This window comes from Cinclus cinclus, chromosome 28 (genome assembly GCF_963662255.1).
Source record: "Cinclus cinclus chromosome 28, bCinCin1.1, whole genome shotgun sequence".
NCBI classification, from domain to species: Eukaryota; Metazoa; Chordata; class Aves; order Passeriformes; family Cinclidae; genus Cinclus; species Cinclus cinclus.
The window spans coordinates 4,066,812-4,088,663 of NC_085073.1; the positions used below are offsets into that span (position 1 = coordinate 4,066,812).

At 60.3% G+C, this 21,852-nt stretch overlaps 2 protein-coding genes across 3 annotated transcripts; one reads left to right on the plus strand and one right to left on the minus strand.

Annotated features, from left to right (window-relative positions):
• Nucleotides 1–1,512: 1,512 nt before the first annotated feature.
• CNN2 (calponin 2) lies at nt 1,513–5,646 on the minus strand. Its single transcript, XM_062510349.1, has 7 exons — nt 5,521–5,646; nt 3,277–3,398; nt 2,890–2,956; nt 2,673–2,810; nt 2,401–2,517; nt 2,005–2,151; nt 1,513–1,927 (listed from the first exon to the last, which is right to left on the minus strand). The coding sequence occupies exons 1-7, from the start codon at nt 5,581–5,583 to the stop codon at nt 1,661–1,663; spliced, it is 921 nt and encodes a 306-aa protein (XP_062366333.1). The 5' UTR covers nt 5,584–5,646; the 3' UTR covers nt 1,513–1,660.
• Nucleotides 5,647–6,872: 1,226 nt separating this feature from the next.
• Nucleotides 6,873–21,741, plus strand: ARHGAP45 (Rho GTPase activating protein 45). Of its 2 annotated transcripts, none has more exons than XM_062510253.1 (23): nt 6,873–7,006; nt 8,696–9,023; nt 10,084–10,227; nt 11,207–11,291; nt 11,377–11,449; nt 11,735–11,813; nt 12,005–12,142; nt 12,353–12,417; nt 12,673–12,783; nt 13,047–13,127; nt 13,298–13,477; nt 13,634–13,771; nt 14,010–14,200; nt 14,497–14,636; nt 14,989–15,066; nt 15,302–15,403; nt 15,640–15,803; nt 16,014–16,202; nt 16,536–16,673; nt 18,613–18,851; nt 19,059–19,311; nt 19,430–19,532; nt 19,700–21,741. In XM_062510253.1, the coding sequence occupies exons 1-23, from the start codon at nt 6,917–6,919 to the stop codon at nt 20,026–20,028; spliced, it is 3,438 nt and encodes a 1,145-aa protein (XP_062366237.1). In that variant the 5' UTR covers nt 6,873–6,916; the 3' UTR covers nt 20,029–21,741. The 2 variants fall into 2 exon arrangements, with proteins under 2 accessions (XP_062366237.1, XP_062366236.1); XM_062510252.1 differs by lacking the exon at nt 6,873–7,006 and adding an exon at nt 7,428–7,747.
• The last annotated feature ends 111 nt before the right edge of the window (nt 21,742–21,852 follow it).

A 21,852-nucleotide genomic window follows, 5' to 3' on the forward strand; every position in this document is an offset into this window, starting at 1 on the left:
AAGACGTGCGGACAACCCAGGGGCGGTCACGGGGACAGCTCGAAGGGACGATGATGACAATCCAGAGGGGACATGGGGACAGCTCGGGGCTACTATGGGGACACGGGGATAGCCCCGCGAAGGGGTGGGAGGGGGAGGCTGGGAGGCACTAAGAGCCTCGGGGAGACGCTGAGGTGGCCGCATCCGAGAGCAGACGCCGGGACACAGCCTCCCCTCTCCCCGTTCGCAGCCCCCGGCCCGGGACCCCCGTTACCTGGTGCCGCTGTCTCTTTAACAGACCCCGCGGCTCCGCCGGGCGCGCGCGGGCCCCGCCCTCCCCGCGCTGCAAAGTAACCGTGGGCGTGACGTCATGGGAACCGGCTCTTAAAGGGGCCGCTGTAGGAGTAGGAACCCCACCCCACCCCACCCCACCCCACCCCACCCCACCCCACCCCACCCCACCCCACCCTACCCTACCCTACCCTACCCTACCCTACCCTACCCTACCCTACCCTACCCTACTCTAGTGAGCCCCCGCCTCGCCCACTTCACCCCTAGGAGCCCCACGGAGCAGCGCGCCTCTTCGAAACGCAGCATTTCGCCCAAAAAGGTGGATCCCTTCCCGGACAAGAAGGTCCCGTCCTGTCCCGTTGGCACTGTTAATTGCTCATCTATCAACCGCACATCCATTAATTAACCCCGCAGCTCGTTCCCGGCTTCTGCTCCTCCCCCTGGGACACGCAGCATCCCTCCCCCCACCACTCTGGCACTCCGGGGCTCTCACCCAGGTCTGCAGCAGCTCGCAGCCCCCCAGGCACAGAGAGACCCACCTGAGCCCTGACAAGGCGCCCGCAGCAGAGACCAGCTGCTGTTTATATTGAAAGGGCTTTTTTTTGTTTTGTTTTGTTTTTAATAAAAGGTTTCAGCCTGAGAGTATCTGCATTAAAAACCGCACGGGAGGGGAGATATCGATGGGCAGCAGCTGCATTTGGACACCGCCCCGGTGCAGGATGCGGCTGTTGGAGGCAGTCTTGGCTCCAGCCTGGGTGATCAGGTTGCTGCAGTGCTGGGTGTGCCAGGTGTGCCAGCTGTGCCAGGTGTGCCAGCTCCCGGCCCAGCCCTGCAGCCGTCACCGTGGCCTTGAAAACTTGGTCCCTACGAGTTTTGCAAAAAGGGCATTTCCACCAGAGTGCAAACCTAGGCGCACACACATTCACTCACAAACGCACACTCAACCCCGAGGCCATGCAGTCTCTCCCAGATGTGCTTCCCCCGTGTCCCACTGACCCCAGTCCCTCTCTTCCACAGGGCTGAGGAGGGTGTGCCAGCACAGGGGTGAGCAATAGCACCAAGGGCGGCATGGACAGCCACTCCCTGCTCCTTGCTGAGGGATCCAGAGGCATCCCAGGGGTGTGTGGTGGGCGCTGGGTACGTAAGAGGTGACACTGTCCACTCCCAGGTGCTGGAACATCTCCAACCTTCCTGCTGCCTCAGGGTCTTGGGGCTCCTGGGTGAACTGGCTGGGCTCCTCTCTAGAAACAGGGTCTTTATTTCCTTGCTCAGAAAAAATAGATTGATTTCCAAAGTTAAAAAAAGAGTTCTAAAAGAGGGAATTATCAAAGTGAAGGCTGGAATGTAGGGCTGTACATGAGATGGTGCAGGTGGGGCTGAGCCATCCTGCTCAGTAGCTCTCCTCCTCCTCATGGTAGTAGTGGTACCCAGGGGGGTCCCCGCTCTGGTCCCCGGCGGCGTTGGCCACCTCACCCTGGCTGCCCTGTGGACAGTACTTGGGGTCGTAGATCTGGCGGCCGAGGCCAAAGACCTGCCCGCTCTGGTTGGCGCCCTGGTTGGAGCCCATCTGCAGTGACATGGAGGAGTTGTCACACTTCTCTGTCCCCATCTTGGCATCATAGATGTGTCTCCTGGTGCCGGGAGCAGTCATGCCCACCTGGAAGGAAGGACAGGATGGAGCAGGGCTCAACTGTGGTCCCCCCCATCCCTCCCCAGCCCAGTGTGGGGGCTCACCTGACTGGCACACTTGTTGGTGCCCATCTGGAGGCTGATGGTGGAGTGGTCCATGGGTGGCAGGATCTGATTTTTGGGGTCGTAGAGGTGCCTCCGGGTGCCATAGGCTGTCATACCAGACTGACTGGCACACTTGTTTGTGCCCATCTGACAAAGCAGTCTGGTGAGGAGCATGTGCTGCCCCACATGTGCCCCTTCTCTCCCTGTTCCCCCAGCCTGGAGGGCACAGCCAGTGCTCCCTAACCCATCTCAGGCTCCCAGCCATCGAGAGCCAAGATGGTCCCAGATCTCAAGGACACTTGAGGTCCCTCCAGCAACACTTGGAGCTGTGAATTTGATAGAACTGGGCACCCTTTGCCCAGCCCCCCACCCATGGGACCCTGTGGGGCAGCCCACCTGCAGCCCGATCACACACTGCCCAGCCTTCATCTTGGCCTCGTCGAAATTCCTCTGCTGCTTCTCAGAGTACTTCACGCCGATGTCCACCCCGCTCTGCAGCCCCTTTGTCTTGGCCTGCCAGGATGGGCTGTGAGAAAGGACAAGGGTCCCAAACCCCCCACCTGCTCCTTGTGCAGGGGGAGCTGTGGGGTCCCACAGGCACCACTCCAAACTGGGGGTCCCCATGGGGCTGCTGGGGGTTCCCAAGCTGCTCCTTCTCCCATGCTCACCATTCCCGCCAGTGCCAGCAGCGACACCTGCACCTGCGTCAGGTTCCCACTCTCAAAAAGGTCATTGGCTTCAAAGAGGTCCACGGGGTTCATGCCATAGCTGGCCATGGCCTTGATGAAGTTGGAGAGGTTCTCAAGCTGTGGAGAGGTAGAGGGGTGAGCTCTGGCAGGTGAGGGCAGAGGAGCAGCAGGTGGGTGGCAGCAGAGCTGCACCTACCTGGTGCCAGTTCTGAGCCGAGCGGTTGATCTTCCTCACCGAGTTGGGCTGCAGCTTGTTCATGAGCCTGGAGAGAGGCAGGGGAACATGAGGCTGTGGCAGGAATAAATCTCAAGGGGCTGAAGGGCACAGGCTCCCTTTGGGAAGGTTCCGCCCAGGCCTCCCCCATGTAAGGCAAATTTCCCCCCAGGTCCCTGTTTGTTGTCAGGGCTCTCCCCAGACATAGAAGTCTTGGGGGTGACTCTGGCAGGTCCCACTGGCACGGATCCAGCCCACCCTTCCCACCACAAGGTTTGGTGAAGGTCTCCTGGAGGTTTGGTGTCCCACATCTCCACCCAGCTGGAGCAGGAGCCAGGGGGCCATGCTCAGGACTGCCCCAGGACTCACTCGCAGAGGATCACCCCATCCTTCAGCCCTTTCTGGAAGTCAGGTCCGATCTGTTTGCCTGTGACACTCTCGATCCACGTCTGCAGTTCAGCCTCCTTCTGTGGGTCATACTTCTGGGCGAGCTGGGGGGGCAGTGGGGGGACAGCTCAGCCAGAGCCCCAGTGTGCACCCCAAACCCCTCACGGGGACAGTTCCCCCCTCCCTGTGATGGGAATGGGGACAGGAGCATGAAGATGATGCTGCCAGCAGCTTCTGAACCATTCCAAAGGTATGAGAAGGAACTGCCCATGGGGTTAGGGGAAGTGCCCCCTGGATCTCTCCCTCCCTGTCCTCTGGAGCCCGTGGGAGCTCAGCTCTGAGCCCCGGGGGTCCTGGCCATGCGATGCTCTCCTTTTCGCTTCCGGCGAGGCCCAACCTCCGCCACAGATTCCTCGGTCACCGCGGCTATGCCAGGAATGTGGACGCCTCCTCCCAAATGGAGACCAGCTGCCAGTGCCGGCAGCATCTCCGGCAGCGTCGTCTCGGCCCCGGCCCACAAGGGAAGGGAAAGTTCTTTTGGCCTGGGGAGGGAAGGGCCTGCAAATCCCGAATGCTGTCCTGCCCGACCCTAGCCCAGCACCTCTGATATTCAGCTGGCATCTGGGGGTGGCCCCAGGGCAGCCACCAACTTCTAGCCCATCCTGTCCCTTCCTAGTTCCATTATGTGCTGAGGCCATGAGTCCTTAGGGATCCTGGACACAGGGAGATGCTGTGATGGGCACAGTCCAGCCCCGCTATGTGGTAGGGAGATACTCTAGTCCCAAACAGAAGCTCAACCAATGCAGAACGCAGATCACCCTCACGACACCACACGTGTCCTGGCTGGGGAATGCTACAGTCCCACCAGCTGATTTTCTGGAGCACGAGTAGCTGAAGCCAGTTCCTCTTCCCTCCCCATGGCCCGCTGGAGGATTTCCCAGGTCATGGGGTGTGCACAGTGGACCAGCCCCAGAGAGATCCCACCACAGCCCAGTCTGCAAGGGCTCGCACAGACTGGGAGCGTGTCACTGGTTTAACTGGTTCCCAGTCGGTGATGTCACCTCCATCAGACACACCGGGGCAGTCGGACTGGCTCATGTCTCGCTGAATCAACACGAAGCACCAAGAACACGCGGCAGCCCCGGCGCGTGTCACCCGCTCAGCTGGGGCAGCCCAGCCCCAGGCAGGCTGGGGCCCGTCCGCTCCCCGTTACGAAATGCAAATCCCCTGCGAGGCCAGGTAAGGAGCGCCCTGCCACGGCCACCACATCCCGCCACCACATGTCCCTTCTCTTGCCTGCCCTGGCCCCGTCCAGGTGTCCCCGGGCAGAGCACATTCAAACCACAGGCCACCTGCCCCGGGGTGACCACGGCTCAATCTCTGCTCGCCTGGGGCTGGGCACAGCCACCGACCTGCGGCTGCTGTGTCCCCAGAGCCCCCCCGGCCCGGCAGGACCCCCGTGTGCTGTCGAGGGGGCAGGAGGGTGCTGGCAGCTGCCTGCACCCCCCCGGCACCAGGATCTCTCCTAGGGGTGCGAACAGCTCAGCCGGAGGCTCCTACCCCTCTTTGCCCTTCCGGCCCCGCGGCACTTCGGCGGGAGGGTCACCGGGGCCAAAAGCCGCATCCCCCAGAGACGCTGCCAGGTCGGAGCATCCCGCAGAGCGAAGTGGAGCTGAGGGAAAGCAGAAACCGTAGAAGCTTCGTGGAGCTGCTCCGGAGCCGCGCAGGACAGAGGCGATCGCCCGCAGCCCCCGGTGTGACGGGAAGGGTGCCACGCGGTTTGCCAGGAGCAGCGGAGCCTCAGCGGCCACCGCACGGAAGACACCCAGCGCCGGTCCCCCAAGACACCTCCCCGGGACCCTCTAGGCAGCCTCAGGGCAACCCGAGACTGGGAGCCCACTTCGGTATCACCAGTCCTCAGAGAACCTTCGTACACTGGGTCTTTCAGTTCCGTATCCTCCCGGGAAGCCCCGGATTTCCATCTTCCCGGAATCACCCAACTTCACTCTTGGCCGGCTCTGCATTCCTGGGGCATACCGGAAAAACCTCCGGCTCTCCAGAACCCGGGATGCAACCGGGACGCCCCAGCATCACCGGGATGCTCGGCTCTCCCGAGCCTCCGGGAGCACCGGCAGCCAGAGCGTCCGGTGGCCCCGGTATCCCCCAAGCCCCCGCTTCATTCCCGTCCGGCGTTCCCGGTACCGCCCGGCCCCCGCCGCGGCTCACCCGGTTCTTGACTTCGGCGGAGAGACCGTAGGACGGGCCCTTGTTGAACTGGGAGCTGCTCATGCCGGGGAACACAGCCGGTACCGGAGCGGGGAGCGGGCAACGGGGCCGGTACCGGAGCGGGGTCGGGCGGGCCGGGGGCGGGGTCGGGCCCGCCCCAACCCTCCGCGTTGATTGGACAAGGAGAAATGTCCAAATAAGGGCAGGAGCGACCGATTCGAGGGGAGGGTCCCGAACCCCGACACTGGGGCTCGGGGAGCACCGGGAGGCACCGGGAGTCGGGGAAGCCCGGAGCCGAGACTGGAGCTGTCACGGACACAGGGCACACACACGCGGGCACACGCGTGTGCATCCCTGTAGGCGGGTGTGGGCGCACACACAGACACACAAAACACACACTACACACACACGCGCACTCACACGTTCACTCACTCATTCACACGCACCCACGGTCACGCAGGGCACGCCTACGCCTTCCCTCGTCCTCGCACCTCCCCGACACCATCCCGCTCCCCTTGCCTCTTCCCCGGTTGAGCCCGTGTCCCCACGGAGCCGGCATTAAGTTCCACGCGAGACGGCCCGACCCGGCCCGGCCCCGCGGGGAGGTCCCGGGACGAAGCGGGGGGGACACCATCACCTCCCCCGACAGCCCGCGGGGCTGGCAGCCGGCCCGAGCAGCCCCTGGGCAGCAGACCGGGGTTCCCACGCTGCACCCGGCCCGGCCCTCAGTGGGGCTTTATCCGACGTCCCCCGGCTAGAACCCTTGTGAGGCCGCGATGCCCCGTGGGTGGGAGAGTCACGGGTGGGACTGTGGGTGCGCAGGGCCCGGTGGGGACAGGGGGCAGGGCTGTGACCCCAGAGGATCGGTCCCGGCACTGACACAGAGCCCAGGGAAGGGCAGAGGCAGGAGCATCCCACGAGTGGGAGCCCAGAGCGCCCCATCCCACTCGCCCCTACACATGAGGCCTCCAGAGAGATGGAGCTTGTCCTCCCTGGATGGACGGACACCCCCAAATAGGGTGAACTCCCCAAAGGGTGGGAGTCCCACGGGGGCCAGCACCGATCCCACAGAGTGGGGCTCAGGCCCCCCACCCCTCTGTAAGCCCTGGACTGCAGCACTGAAACCTTCTCAAACGTCCCCAGAAGTGCCGGGGTCCCGCTGCTCCCTGTGACCCCGCAGGGCAGCCAGGGTGCCCCTGGCCCCAGCCTCGCTCCTCGGTGCGAGTTCGGCTTTTCCTGTTTCAGGTCGGGCTGCGAAGCTGATGAGGAAACGAGGCGGCGTCACACGCGCCCTCCTGACACTGCTCCCCGCGAATGTGACCGGCGCCGTGAGGAACCGGCAGGGCGGCCGGGCCGAGAGAGGGGCTGAGGGCAGCGGCTCGGCCCCCGGGGAACCATGTTCTCCCGGAAGAAGAGGGAGCTGATAAAAACCCCCTCCATCTCCAAGAAAAGCCGAGCGGGAAGCCCCGTCCCACAGACCCTGCCGGTGAGTGTGTCCGTCCCCCCCCCCTCCACCCCCCGGGGTTGTAGGGGCAACAGCACCCACGGAACTGCTGGGTAGAGCCACAGGTTGGCACAGGTTGGGGGTCCCGGATACGTCCAGGAGGTGTGTGAAGAGGAGGGAAACGAGAAAGAGCCCTACTCACGGGGAATTTTGCCCCAGATGAAGGGGACGGAGCAGCCGCCGAAGGAGGTGGGAGGGCAGGAAGGGACAGGGAGGAAATGGGGGGGCTGTGGCCGCGGGTTTGGCAAGGACAGTCTCACAAACCTCCGTGGGGACCAGGACGGCAGCGGGGCGACCTCAGATTCGGCCAGCCCCGCTGCCTCGGCTCTGCCAGATATTTATTTATTGACGTGTGGACCCCCCCCCCCCCCCCCCCCGGTACTGGAGGGGCCAGGAGGAAACGCTACCGGGCCGGGGCTCCCCGGTGCACCCCGCACTGCCCGCCCCGCGCCTGCGCCCCAGTCCCGGTGCGTGGGGCGAGACCGGGCTGGCACGATGCGGCCGACTGCGACCCGGAGTCCACCCGCGGCTCCTTAGCAAGGGACACCCATCCCCATCCCCGTCCCGACTCCCCGGGAGAGGGGCCTATGGGTGGTGGTCAGCGGGATGCTCGGCCGGGCTGCGGGCAAGAAAAGCTACAGCCCCTCGGCGGCGGCGGGCAGAGCCCACCCGCCCCAGCGCTCCCTGGACTCGCTGCCCCGCACGCCCGCCGTGAGGCTGACGGTACGGCCGGGGACACCCCGGGGCGCCGGAGGGAGGGACGGGGGGCTCCGGGGCCGCTGCAACCCGGGAGGACCGAGACATGGGCTGGGTTGGCCCTCAAGCGTTTTGGGGTGGAGGCCTTTCTGCCTCCTTGTAGCCCCATGGTGGTCTGCCCCCCCCCACTCCTCGGGCATGGGCCCCCCCGTTCGCCCTCGCCCGCGGAAGCCTCGTGGTCTCGGTGCTTCGTGTCTGCTCCGCCGGTGCCAAAAACACTTCCGGCAGCGCCCGGCTTGGGATGCTCAGAACCTGCACGTTCGTGTCACACCGGGTGCCGAGGGTCACTGGTGGGAGCTGCTGCGGGGGCTGAGGGGCTGCAGGTTCCCCTCCCCACGCCCAGAGACTCTTGTTGGATGTGTGGCTCCCAAGCCATGCACGGCTCTGAACAGTGCCAGTAGCAGCCCCTCATTCAGTCCAATTTTACCCCTAGAAATTTGGGGCTTCCTCCATCTGTAAAATACCTGCAAAGCACCCAACAATAGCCTAGGAGATGTCCCTGTCTCTGCCTCCTCCCCCAGCATGGGAGCAGCTGAAAAAGAGGAAGAGTTATGCAGATGCATCCTGCTGCCATTTTGCTGTGTTGGGGATGGGCAGCCCCATCACGGTGGATGCTGGGGTGGACAAGCAGTGTCACCCACACTGTCACTGTGAGCCCCTCATGACAAACACCCTGAGGAGCTGACAGGGGTTGGTGGGGGCAGCCAGGAAAATGCCCAGACCCTACCCACTCTCCCAAGATGGTCCTCGAAGGGGATCCCTACCTGGGGAAACTGAGGCACGACATATCTGCAGGGTCTGGCACCAGCCCCTCAAGGCAACAACTTATTCCCCAGCATGGTGGTGTGGGGGTGTTTCCCTCTCTGTGGTCCCCACCATGCTGGCAGTTCCCTCACGCTCACCCTTGCTCCCCAGGACCTCTCTCGCAAGGATTGCCTGGAGGCACCGGGCTCCAGCACGGGGGAGCTGCCCCCGGGCAGTGCCAAGCTCAGCAGCAGCCCCAGCACCGTGGGCACCCTGAAGCGCCCCACCAGCCTGAGCCGCCATGCCAGCGCCGCCGGCTTCTCCCTGCCCGCAGCCCCCCGCGCCGTGCCCAAGGGCCACAAGACCCCCACGTCCTACAGCCCCATGGACGGAGGGGACAGTCCCTTCATCGACCCCGAGGACATCTCCCAGCTGCTGGCGGATGTCGCCCGTTTTGCCGAAGCCCTGGAGAAGCTGCGGGATGTGGTGCTGCGCGATGGTGAGTGCCCACCCGGTATCAAACACCTGCATCGCAGCACCCTGGCACAGACCCACCGGTGGGTGGGGGTCTCTGCCTGGCCCAGAGGGCACCAGAACCCCTGGGGGACCGTGCAGCCTCAGTCAGAGGTGGTGGGTGAGTGGAGCTCGGAGCCAGGATAACTCAGCTTCCTGCCACGAGCTATTTTCATCCGCCCGTTTTCCTGTTTACAGCGCTGCAGTGCCAGCCGCCTGCCAGGGCCCCCCGACCCCCGTGGGGTGCTGGGCACGGCCCCCCAGCACCCCAGGGCGGCCAGCAGGAGGGGCTGGGTGGTCTGCAGGCTCACAAGCAGTTCTCCTTGCCCGAGGAGACACACGGAATTCATCTATCCCGTGGTCTGGGGGGCACATGAAACCACCCAGTGTCAGTGCTGGTTTTGCAGAAACCCCTTCCCAACCCTGAGCTGGGGGCTGGGATGGGGAGGGGCCTTTTTCTGGCTGGGCAGTGGGGGTTGATCTGCCATCCCAGCGCTTCTCTGAGGGAGGTTCCTCACTTGCTTACCGGGATTTCAGTCCCCAGCCCTAGCCCTGCACTGGGGGGTCCTGGCCAGACCCCTGGGTTGGCAACTGGAGCCCACAGAAGGGGGCATCCCGGGGGGAACCTGTGAGATGCAGCAAGCCTGGCTGGACCAGGCCCATCCCTCTCGGCTGGGAGCGTCCGTCCGGCAGGAGGGAGGGAAGGAAATGGAGGAAATTCCCAAACTGCTTTCAAGGGAAAAAGTTACTGTGGAGGAAAAAAATGCCTCAAAGGTCAGACTGCCCCCAAGGCAACACCAGGCTGGGCAGGAGCTACACGGCCACGGCTGTGGGGAGGTGCTGGACAAGCAGGATGTGACCATGCTGGTCCTGGGAAGCTCTGAGGCCAGGGGGATTTGCTACATGGTCTGGGAGATGGCAGGTCCCTGCCTGGGACGTGGCTGGCAGGGGGTGATGTAAACAGAGGAGGGACACAGGACAGGGATGCAGAGCAGAGACACGGCGCAGGGACAAGGATGCAGCATCTCAGCCCCCCTCTCTTGCAGACCCCAAGAAGCCCCAGCGGCCACTGGCTCACGAGTGCCTGGGTGAAACCCTGCGCATCCTGCGCCAGGTCATCAACAAATACCCACAGCTCAACACCCTGGAGATCCTGACAGCTGCCGGGACCCTCATCTCCAAAGTCAAGGGTGAGACAGTGTGGCTGGGAGCTCTGTCCTGCTCCCCTCCTGCCCCACAGTGGGATGGGGGGAGCTGGGGAGCCCATGGAGGGGCTGCCAGGAGTGGAGCTGCCCCATGGGCTGGTGGAGAGGGTGAAAGCATCGTCTGCCTCTTGCTGTGGTTCAGCTTTAAGGATGATGTAGTATCAGAAATGACAGATCCTGCCTGGGGGTTTCCAGGCACAAGCCAAAGGAAAAACACTGAAAAAATCGGATCCTGCTCCTGGCAGCCTCTTGTGTTTATGAAGCGGGATCTGGGAGGTCAGATCCCAGCTGGGCACCACCTCCCACCGCTGTCACCCACGGGGAGAGGGCGACTGCAGCTACCACAGGCGCAGCACAACCTTCTGAGTCACCCCTGGTTTCCTGGACACCCCACAGCAACTGCAGGGGACAGGATGGCAGGGGGGCTGCCCCCTTGTCCCACACAGGGATGGGAGAAAGCAGATCCCTCCCCACCCCAAGGGGCTGACCTGGGGTCTGCCCAGGAGCCCTGGCTGCTGGTGTCCCATGGTGTGGGAGCCTGCCAAGTGCTGTTGGTCCCATTTCCTGCTGCTGGTGGTGGTTCCTCATTTAACTGTGAGCAAGAGCCCTCCTGGAGGAGTTCATCCTGCTTGGAGAGGGATCTGGAGGAGCCATGAGGCAGGGCAGGCAGTTGAACAGGTCCAGTAGCACTTTTCCAGCAGCCCTGAGTAACGGGAATAAACAGAAACAAGAGCCAAGGGATGCTGTCAGGGACGTCAGTCCTGGGAAGAAGGAGGGGGAAACTACTGCACTGGAAAAATCCATCATCCATAGGGATGATCCTTCCCACTGCTCCTTTGATTCGCCCCAGCCCCTTCCCCAGCCCCAAATCCCCCTCTGATACCAGCATGAACTGGCAGGTCTTTCTACTGAGACAGAGACAGCTGCTTGTGGCAACAGGGCTCCCACATTTCCTCATCTCCAGGTTTCCACTATGAATCCAACAATGATTTGGACAAGTGGGAGTTCGAGAAGGCCGTGGAGACCATCGCTGTGTCCTTCAGCAGCACGTAAGGGAGTTTGGGCATCCATCCCCTGGAGACAGCCTGTGTCACTGTCCCTGTGCTGAACCCTGCCATGCTCCTCTCCCTACAGGGTGTCTGAGTTCCTCATGGGGGAGGTGGACAGCAGCACCATCCTCTCTATCCCACCCAGTGACCAGAACCAGGTGAGTGATGCCTGGATACCTGGATGCTCCCACCATGTGGAGCTCGGGATTGTGCAGGGCTCTGGCTGCTCCCCTCACCTCTGGTGTGAGCCCAGAGCAGGATGTTGCTCCAGTGATAGTTCCATTAACTCCTGGGCACAGCCTGGGCACAGCCTGGGCACAGCCTGGGCACAGCTGACTTCCAGCAGTGGCCAAAAGGCTCCAGCTTCCATCCATCTGCCAGTCCCTCCATCTGCTCCCCATCCTCTTGGCTGACCAGTCCCTCCTCTTTCCCAATTCCCAAAGGCCATGGAGAGCCTCTATGGGGGGATTCCTGGGCCTGGAGGAGATGGAGTGCCCTCAGGCATGGACAGCTATGACACAGGTAAGCAGGATGAGTCTGGGTGCAGGGTTTGGGGTTTGTGCAGGAACCGGCACCTTCCCCATCATCGCTGCCGTCCTGAGCCACATGTGACTCCTCAGCTGGTGAAGGCAGCAGAGCTGGTGGCACCAGGGCTGGCACAGAACTGGGGGGGGTTTGCACTGGAAGCTCATGGAGTGTCTGTCCCTCCACAGCCCGTCCTCCGGCCGAGGAAGTTGATGTGATGCTGCAGCGCTGTGAGGGGGGGGTGGACGCTGCCCTCCAGTATGCCAAAACCATCTCCAAGTACATGAAGGACCTGATCGGGTATCTGGACAAAAGGACCACACTGGGTGAGTGGGGGGGACAGCAGGTGAGTCCCTTCTGGAGCAGGGTTGAGACATAGGACCAGCTGAGGTTCCCCCTGGAGGAGGCTGATGCTGCCAGGGCAGTGGGAACCTCACTCCTCAAGTTCCTCATTAATTTTTCAAAAGGAGATTGGGTTCCACCAGGGAAATCCCAGTGTCTCATGGGTCTTTTCACTTTCAACCTTTTCCTTCCAGAGATGGAATTTGCCAAAACGCTCCAGAAGATAGCAAACAGCTGCAAGCAAACCATCAGTCAGGAGGTAAATCCCCAAGTCCCTGAAGCCCCCAGTGCTGGACTGGGAGCCAGCAGCCCTGGAAAGCCCATTCCATGTGCCCCAGTTCAGGAGGACATGGGGGCAGCTCTCCAGAGATCTGCCTGGAGAAATTCAGGATGGGGCTTTTACCAGCAGTCACCAGCCTTACCTTGCCTCTGGCTCTTCCTCCCCAGAGGACACATCTCCTGGGGCTCACACTGCGTGCTGAGGCTCAGAGAGATGTGTTTTCCCTCTCCCCAGACCAACGTGCCTTTCCTGTCCATCTATCTGCTGGCCCTGGAGCAGGACGTGGAGTACGGGACCTCAGTTGTGCAGGCAGCCAACACCCTGCAGCACCAAACCTTCCTCATGGTGAGGGGATAGAAGGTCCTTCCTTGGGGCTGGAGCTCCTGGTGTTGCAGAGGTGGCTCTTAGCTCAGTCCAGAGGGAACCTGCATCCAGCACTTCCCAGGCTGTGGACTCTCATCCCTGGCATAAACCAATGCCTGTGACCTGTCCTGGGAGTGATAGTGGCCACCACAGGGCACTTCTCCATGCAGAGTCTTGGTGAGGGCAGAGCAGGAGTGCTCAGCTCAGGTCATCATGGGGCTGTTCCTCCCTCCCTCCCCTTGCAGCCACTGATGGTGAGACGCCTGGAACATGAGAAACGCAGGAAGGAGATCAAGGACCAGTGGCACCGGGCACAGAGGAAACTGGTGAGTGACTGGGTTTGTGTTCCCAAAAACTCAGTGACACCTCCTCTGAGGGTGCTGGGCACCCTGGTCCTCTCCAGCAGCATTGGGTGGCTCTGCTGTGCTGGGAGACCCTGGCAGGAGCTGCTCACCCCCTTAGTGGGCTCCACCCTCACCCTGGCTCCCCCTGGCAGCAAGAGGCAGAGGGGAACCTGCGCAAGGCCAAGCAGACGTACATGCAGCGCAGCGAGGAGCACGACAAGGCCAAGTACATGGTGGTGAAAGCAGAGGAGGAGCAGCAAAACATGACCAGCAGCATCACGACCAAAACCCTGGACAAGAAGAGGCGGCTGGAAGAGGAAGCCAAGAACAAGGTAGGAGGGTGACAGCTCTGGAGGGGCCTCCTCACTCCTTCTGTCCCCTGAGCCACGTGGAGTGAACTGATCCTCAGGAATGCCTGGATGAACAGGAGTTGTTCTTATTCTCCTCACCTCTGAGCTGTTCCCATCTCTTGCTCTCCCAACTCCCAGGCAGAAGAGGCCATGGCTACATATCGCACCTGTGTGGCTGATGCAAACACGCAGAAGCAGGAGCTGGAGGACACCAAGGTGAACTCCCTGCGGCAGATCCATGAAGTGATCAAACAGACTGACCAGGTCATCAAGTCGGTGAGTGGGGCCAGGCTGGGGTGTCCCCAGGGCAGGAGGTGGCTGTGCCCTGCTCTGGAGAACTCAGAGCTGCCTTCCAGCAGAGCTACCCCTATTCCAGAGGGCATTTGGGTGGATACAGAGCTCCCCTCTCCCTCATGCTCAGAAAAGCACTGCTTTGTCCTGATTTCCCACCTAACCCAGAACTCCTCACACGCCAGCCCAAGCTCACATCTATCCCTCTCCACACCACTTTTAGGCCACCATCTCCTTCTACCAGGCCATGCACATGCAGACAGCGCCGCTGCCCGTGAATTTCCAGACTCTGTGTGAGAGCAGCAAGCTGTACGACCCAGGCCAGCAGTATGCATCCCACGTCCGGCAGCTGCAGCGCGGCGACGAGCCCGACGTCCAGTATGACTTCGAGCCCTATGTGTCCCACAATGCCTGGTAAAGGAGAGGGTTAATTCCTGGGTAATGCTTCAGTTCAGCCCTGTTCCCTTAGTTATCTTCTGCCACCCACGCTCTCCTTCAGGAGGCAGGATGATTTTCAGCATTCCTGAAGGCAGCTCCTGCTGCGAGCAGCTGGGGCTGGACCAGCTGGGAATTGCCCTCTTATCTTTCAATGGATGAGACAGGCTGTTGAGTATTTAAGAGACTGTGATTCCTGAGACTGGTAGATGGCAGCCATGGGTAAAATTTCCAAATGTTCTTCCTTCCCATCCACATTCCCTTTTCCCCTCCAGGTCTCCCTTTACTCGGCCACGGAAGGGCAGCTTCACTGCCAGCGAGTTCTCCACGAGTGCAGAGGGGGCCAGGGCTGGCTCAGAAGGAGCAGCAGGAGCCAAGGAGTCACCAAGTGGGGCTGGAGCAGCCGAGCAAAGAGGTGAGTCTGGAGCCCCAGAGTTCTGCATCACTTGCCCCACGTCCCCCCAGGCAGGAGCAGAGTGGGACCCCCAGGGTACAAAGGGCTTTGCTTGCAGCATCAGGATGGGCTGGGAGCCTCCCAAACTGGATTTCCTGGGGTATACTACATTGGCTCTCTGACATTTTGCTCCCTAACAAACATTTTCCATCTTCCCATCTCCCTTTTCCTTGATGGGTGTCACTGGATGCACCAAACCCCACCAGCAGCTTCCCACAGTCATCCCAGTTTCTCCCAGCATCCAGGCTTCTCTCCAGCCATTCCCTCCCAAACACGGACAGCAATCCCCATGGACCGTGTGTTCTCTCCACAGGTGGGAGGGGACACCAGGTCCATAAATCCTGGCCAATCTCTGTCGCTGATGCTGACAGCAGCCTGGATTCCAGTGCAGGTAGATATGGGAACAGCCCAGGAGCCCCTCCCAGCACAGCCAGTCTAAACCCATAGCTTCCCAGTTAGGCAGAACCATCCCCTGTTTTACCTGCCTTATGAGAACACTGTTGTAAATGACTGTGCTGATCCCAGTCTCCAATGGGATAGGGTGGGATTTGATGGGATGGAGTGAGCTCTTAGAATAAAAGCAGCTTTGCAGGTGATTCACTGGTCTGTGGGTTTTCCTTGGATAGGTGAATTCAGCCACAAGCTCCAGCGGCTGTCATCCAACGGCACCGCATCCTCCAGTGAGGAGCTGGAGGAGAAGGACGGGACCACCACACCCTTTGACCAGAGTAGGTGACAGGGTGGGAGGTGGCAGGGCTGCTGCCACACCCCCCACCACGGCAGAGCTCCTTGAGGGAGGCTCTTCCCAGATTCAGTCATTCTGCAGGCAAACCCAACATTTGCTGGAGACTCCTGATGGTGTCCCCAGCAGATCTGCCTTTCCTGAGAGATGAGCCTTGCTCAGACCGGTGACAGTGACAATCCTGCTCAAGCTGTGCCTGATCTCACATTTCATTTTCCATAGGCATCAATGGGATCACCCCGGAGCTGGCAGCTCCCACAGGGCCCTTCCGGAATGTTGGCTTGTCCAAAGCTGCCCAGACCCATCGGCTAAGGAAGCTCCGTGCCCCTTCCAAATGTCGAGAGTGCAACAGCTACGTGTACTTCCAGGGAGCCGAGTGTGAGGAGGTGAGCTGGGAGAACTGGGAGTACAACCCAGCTCTGACCATGGTCAGAAGGACATTTCTGCTGTGGGAAGGGTTCCAGGTGGAAAACAGTGCTTTCCCTTGGTGCTGCAGCATTCCCAAGGCATTTTTCCTGTCTCCCACCATACTCTGATCAGAGCCTAGTGTCTCTGTGGCTGCCCTCCACCTCCATGTGTTCCCCTCTCTCTTCCAGTGCTACCTGGCCTGCCACAAGAAGTGCCTGGAGACCTTGGCCATCCAGTGTGGGCACAAGAAGCTCCAAGGGAAGCTGCAGCTCTTCGGGCAGGACTTCACAAAGGCATCTCAGGGCAGCCCAGATGGGATCCCCTTCATTGTCAAGAAATGCATTTCAGAGATCGAGAAGCGGGCCCTGAAAACAAAGGTGAGTGATACTCCCCTCTCCTCTTCCTCAGCTGGCTGAGATGCAGGCCCTTGGAAGGATCCTCTGGAAAATCAACAGGCTTGATTTCAGATTTCCACAGGGATGGGCTTGGCCCAGATACCCCAAACTTTGCCTTTGGAAAATCAACTCTCTTTCCTCCTGCTTTCCTATGAAGCAGGAATGACTGAGCTGGAAGGAGATATCCCAAAATTACTTTCCAAAGGGATTTCCCTCTCTAAAAGGAGAGGGTGGGAGCACACAGCTCACTGTCCCATGCACATATGAAGAGGAACCTCTCCCCTCACTTCCGCTCCACCTTTCTCTCTTTCACAGGGCATCTACCGAGTTAACGGTGTCAAGACCCGCGTGGAGAAGCTTTGCCAGGCTTTTGAGAATGGGAAGGAGCTGGTGGAGCTGTCCCAGGCCTCCCCCCATGACATCAGCAACGTCCTGAAGCTCTACCTGAGACAGGTAAGGTGCTGGTGGTGCCTCATGGCAGGAGGAGAGGATTTGGCCAGAGGAACCAACCTGGCAGGAGGAATTCTACACGAACTGGGCTCAGGGTGTGTGGGTGGGGAGGGAGGAGTCCTTCCCAGGGGGAGGGGGGTGGGTTGGCCTTGGAGATGGGGCCACAGTGACCCCCCCCAGCTGATCCCACACGGCGTCACTGCGGTCACAGCCGCAGAACAGCGACGTGCCCAAGCACCGAACAAGGAACGCTCCACCCCTTCCAATTGGGGAACTGGCTACCCAAAAAGGGAAGGGACCAGAAAACATCACCCTGCAGGGGCTGAGTCACGTCCCCGTGGGGTAGGCTCTGCTCCTGGAGTCATCTTGGAGTGGGCTTAGTGGGGTCTCTGCCCCTCAGGTCACCTTGAGGTGGGCTCAGCAGGTTTCTTGCCCCTGGGGGTCACCCTCGGGTGGGTTTAGCAGGGTGTCCGCCCCTGAGGTCAGCTTGAGGTGGGCTCAGTGGGGTCTCTGCCCCTGGGATGGGTTTAGCAGGGTCTCTCTGCCCCTGGGATCACCCTGATGTGGGCTCGGTGGGGTCTCTGCCCCCGAGATCACCCTGGGGTGGGTTTAGCAGGGTCTCTCCCCCTCAGGCTACCCCAGGGTGTGCTCAGACCCAGCACACCCCACCTTTTACCCAAACTGTCATTACAAACAGCGTCACCCACATCCTCCAACAGCCACCACAGCAAGGCAGGAGCGCAGCGGAAGCTGCTTCTCCCCCACAGGCAGCTGTGGATTAACTCTTCGTGCTGCCGTTTTTTGACACCCCCCCGGAAGGGCAGCTCCATTTTACCTCACAGGGAAAGCTGTGTCCTTGGGCTCCTGCACATCAGGAGTCAAGGACTCTGAGTGGCCTCCATGTTTTATCCAAAGAGAAGCAGGGTGGAGAGGGGGAAATCAGTGCTGAGCCCCAACCTGACCCCCTGGCTACAGAGAAATGCGTTATAGTCCTATAAAGGGGTGGATGGAGGGAACCTGCACTGCTGTGAGACAGCCTGTCTCCAAAACATCCGTTGAGGCTGCTCTGAAAACATCCCCAGCCATGTGGAACACCCAACAGTCAACACCAGCTTCACACACACTTCAAAGCAGAGTTTCCCCTGCTGCAGCCCCACCTCTGCTGCAGGCTGTGCCCTGCACATCCTGTGCCCTTCGCATCCTGCCTCCCCCAACCAGAACAACCCATCCCTGTCCTCTTCCCAGCCACCCCTTGTCCTCTGGGAAACCTGCAGCTGGGCCCACCCCAGCCAGGGATTTTCCAGAAAAAAAGGGGAATCCCTGCACCTCAAACCAGCAGGAAGCACCCACGGGTGGATCAAACATTGCTTTTGGCTTGAACTTCACAAGTGCTCCTTGGCCAGAGCTAACAAGGCTGGATTGACACGCTCCAGGAGATGGATAAATATCACCTCTGGGGAGAAGTTTGCAGCACTGTAAACTCACAGAATTCTGAAATGGATGTTAAAAGTGCTCCAAGCCCTCCAAGTTGGCCTTGAGCCCTTCTAGGGATGTTTCCTCACTGTAGAAATGCCCGGAGTGTCACCAGCTCAGTAGCTTGGCACAGGTGCAGGTCTGATGGAGGTGAGAGTTGCTCCCAGAACTAGAATTTCTCTTCTCTTCTCTCTTCTCTCTTCTCTTCTCTTCTCTTCTCTTCTCTTCTCTTCTCTTCTCTTCTCTTCTCTTCTCTTCTCTTCTCTTCTCTTCTCTTCTCTTCTCTTCTCTTCTCTTCTCTTCTCTTCTCTTCTCTTCTCTTCTCTTCTCTCCTCTCCTCTCCTCTCCTCTCCTCTCCTCTCCTCTCCTCTCCTCTCCTCTCCTCTCCTCTCCTCTCCTCTCCTCTCCTCTCCTCTCCTCTCCTCTCCTCTCCTCTCCTCTCCTCTCCTCTCCTCTCCTCTCCCTGCAGCTGCCAGAGCCCCTGATGCCCTTCCGCCTGTACAATGAGCTGATGGGGCTGGCCAAGGAGAGCCTGCAGGGCGGAGAAGCCAAGGGCCGCAGTGGGAAGGGCGGACCTGAGCTGGTGGACAGAGGAGCTGACACCGACCAGGTGGTGCTGAGCCTGGTGCTGAAGCTGAGGGAGCTGCTGAAGGAGCTCCCTTGCGAGAACATGGCCACGCTCCAGTACCTCCTGCAGCACCTGAGGAGGTGAGAGGGGCATGGCCAGAGCCTGTGTGGCTGCTGGGCACCTTCCCTTTCTCCCCTGGGGCGGGCAGGTGAGTGCAGCCTCCTCACTGGAGTCAGGAGGAAGGTCCATGGTTGCAGCTGCTTCTCTGCCCAGCATCTCCCCCAGCCCTGCCCACCCACCCCTCTCCCACTTTACTCTCATAAGCTGTTCCTCCCCCTCCCACCCAGGATCATGGAAGTGGAACAGGACAACAAGATGACCTCAGGCAACCTGGGCATTGTCTTTGGGCCAACGCTGATGCGCCCCAGGCCCACGGATGCCACGATTTCCTTGTCCTCTCTGGTGGATTATCCCCACCAAGCTCGGATCATTGAGGCACTCATCATCTTCTACCCCACCATCTTCGAGCACAAGGACTTGGCACCGGCCAGCAGACGCGGCTCAGGTGCCAGGGAGGAGGTGGCCAGTGGTGCTGAGCAGGTAGAAATCGCCAGGGAGAGGGGACCCTCATGGGATGTTCCATGAACCTTCTCTGGAGTCAACTCCCAGGGACTGAGAGCTCTCCTCCGTGTCCTCACCACCGTCCCTTCCCTCCCAGGCCCACACAGGCTCCCAGCCTGTGGCTCCTCTTGGCACCAGCCCCTACTCGGAGCTGCCTTCGGAGAAGAGCAGTTTGGCTTTCAGCGCTGACTCACTCGCAGGTCAGTGAGAGTTACTGAGGGTTCCTGGTGGGCACAGATCCCTTGGGAGGCAAAGAGGGCACACAGACCCATCCCCTGCCCCAGGGACCCCGCGTTTGCTGCATGAAGCTCGTGCTGATGCCATGGTGCTGGGCTGGAGGGTGGCACAGAACTCCTCTGTCCCACAGAGTCCGGTGACCGCTCCGTGGACTCTGACTCGGAGCTGGAGGACGGCGGGGAGCCACGGACACACCTGACCAAGCAGGGGAGTGAGACCAGCACGGAGGAAGTTCATTTCTGTGACGAGGGGAGCGAGGGCCCGAGGAGCCGGAGCTGCAGCGTGGGCCAGTCAGATGCAGAGGGCTCAGCTCCCCACTGCTGCAGTCCTGGGGATGAGCAAAGTGATGTGGAGGAACACCCTGAGAGCCACAGCCCTGCCACCCCTAAGGATGCCACAAACCAGCCCAGCACCCCTCGGGGCCATGGCAGCCATGAGCTGCAGCCCCGGCTCACCTAAAGCACTGGGATGGACAAAGGGGGCAAATCCCAGAGGCTGCCCAGATGATGGAAACTGGAATGTGGAGGGGTGGGAGGGACATATGGTAGCCCAGGGGGGTTTGGTGTGTCAGCTGCAGGCGAGTCCTGGCTGATTCTTGGCTGAAGCTTTCACACAAAACCCCTGAGGCCCTTGCTGCCAGGCTGGAGAATGGGGTCAGTGTGCTGGGACCCCTGGCTCGCCTGGGGCCATGAAGGACTTTGCCTGGGAGGGAGCTGATTCTGGGCAGACCCTCCACTTGTTCAGGATTGGGAAGGAACCCAGGGCTGTGCCTGTGCCAGATGTTTTTTTTGTTTTTGTTGTGCTTCTGAATCCCACACCTGTGCTGCAAGATCGAGGTTGGATGAGTCAAAGGACCTGGTCATCCCTGATGGCTGAGGCTGGAAGGGAGCCAAGGCTGCCAGGAGTGACATGGGGGCAACAATCACTCAAGATGGACAGGAGAATGGCACCACAGGGACAGATGGAACTGGAGGCAGATCACTGGGACAGGAACACAGCTGGAGCAGTGTTGGGGTTGGGGTGAAACCCCTGCACCATCTCACCCTGAGCCAGGCTTAGCTTTGGGGCTGTGCCATCTGCCAGGATCTCAGGATGTCCCTTGCTGACACCTGACTGAACTAGAGTTCAGGGTGGATTTCCTGCCCCAAAACCTCAGCACTGTGTGGTCCTGGCCCAGCTGATGGCATCTGCACTGCTGCTTGGATTGACACGTATTTGGACTGGTGGGCATTTCCCTCCTTGGCAGGAGCCATCCAAGGAGCAGCCAAGGAGGCTGTGGACAGCCTCAGGACAGATTTGCCTGGCTGCAGGGTCCTGAGCTCTCAGGGTTTGGTTGTACAGTCATTTCATCTCCAAAAAGATGCGCTGCAAATCCAGGACTAACTCCCTCTGCTCTTGGAACTGGGTAAGGGGCAGGTCCCCATGGGGAAGTGCCTCTTCCTCCTCTTCAGGGCCACCACAGCCTGGATCTAGCCCTAGCCCCAGCCCCAGTCCCAGCCAGTATAATCTTGAGCTTCCTTTCCTGTAAAGACATAAATCAACCCTTCAACATGACGCCACTACCTCTGCTGGCAAAGGGACTAAAGCCAAAGTGGTTTTGGGTTTTTTGGTTTTTTTTTTTTTAAGCTATGAGACTTTCCTGCACTGAGGCACAGAGAAACAAGTAGAGTTTTAGCTTGGAATGAGCTGAGGGCCTTTTCCTTCCTTCTGCTTGTGGGAGACAGACCAGGTGATGTTGGGGGGGATGGTTCTCAGACACCTTGGTACTGCACAAACAGGCACTGGACAGGAGGTTTGAGCCCTCTGAAGTCGATGGAGAACCCATCTCATCAAAGGTACATAAATCCAGGTTAACGCACAGGTTTGGAACTGAGCCAGGGAAGAGCTAGAGAGCCACAGGATTTGTTGTGCCCTCCAGCTCTTCCACAGGATAGTTAAGATTTTTCCAGGGCAGCAGGAAGATGCGGGAATGCTGCTGCCATGGCGGTACTGTGTGTGTGAGAGGGTGGGTGAGGATGATGAGGGTGAGTGTGAGTGAGAGGATAAAGCTATGCTTGAGCGTCCCATGGTGGCAGCTCCCTCGTGGTTGTGTCAATTCTGTTTGTCCTGACAGGCCTGTGCTGCTGTACAACGCTGCCTTGCTGCGTTCTCATTGATGAGCTTCCCAAAGAAACAATAAAACCAGTATCTTCTGACCCGTGTTTGTCCTGGGCATCAGCATCTTGCAGGCTCCCCCAGCTGCAGAAGGCCAAATCCAAGTGTTTCTGGCACAAAAAGTGGAGT

What these genes read in the sequence shown, in the direction of transcription:
- CNN2 (XM_062510349.1), bottom strand. Translation starts at nt 5,583, where the DNA reads ATGAGCAGCTCCCAGTTCAACAAGGGCCCGTCCTACGGTCTCTCCGCC. An exon ending in GATGGGGTGATCCTCTGCGA is followed by an intron (nt 2,957 to 3,276) that starts GTGAGTCCTGGG and finishes GCCTCTCTCCAG; the next exon opens with GCTCATGAACAAGCTGCAGC. An exon ending in CGGCTCAGAACTGGCACCAG is followed by an intron (nt 2,811 to 2,889) that starts GTAGGTGCAGCT and finishes ACCTCTCCACAG; the next exon opens with CTTGAGAACCTCTCCAACTT.
- ARHGAP45 (XM_062510252.1), top strand. Translation starts at nt 7,631, where the DNA reads ATGCTCGGCCGGGCTGCGGGCAAGAAAAGCTACAGCCCCTCGGCGGCG. An exon ending in AAGAGGAAGCCAAGAACAAG is followed by an intron (nt 13,478 to 13,633) that starts GTAGGAGGGTGA and finishes CCCAACTCCCAG; the next exon opens with GCAGAAGAGGCCATGGCTAC. An exon ending in CTGACCAGGTCATCAAGTCG is followed by an intron (nt 13,772 to 14,009) that starts GTGAGTGGGGCC and finishes CACCACTTTTAG; the next exon opens with GCCACCATCTCCTTCTACCA.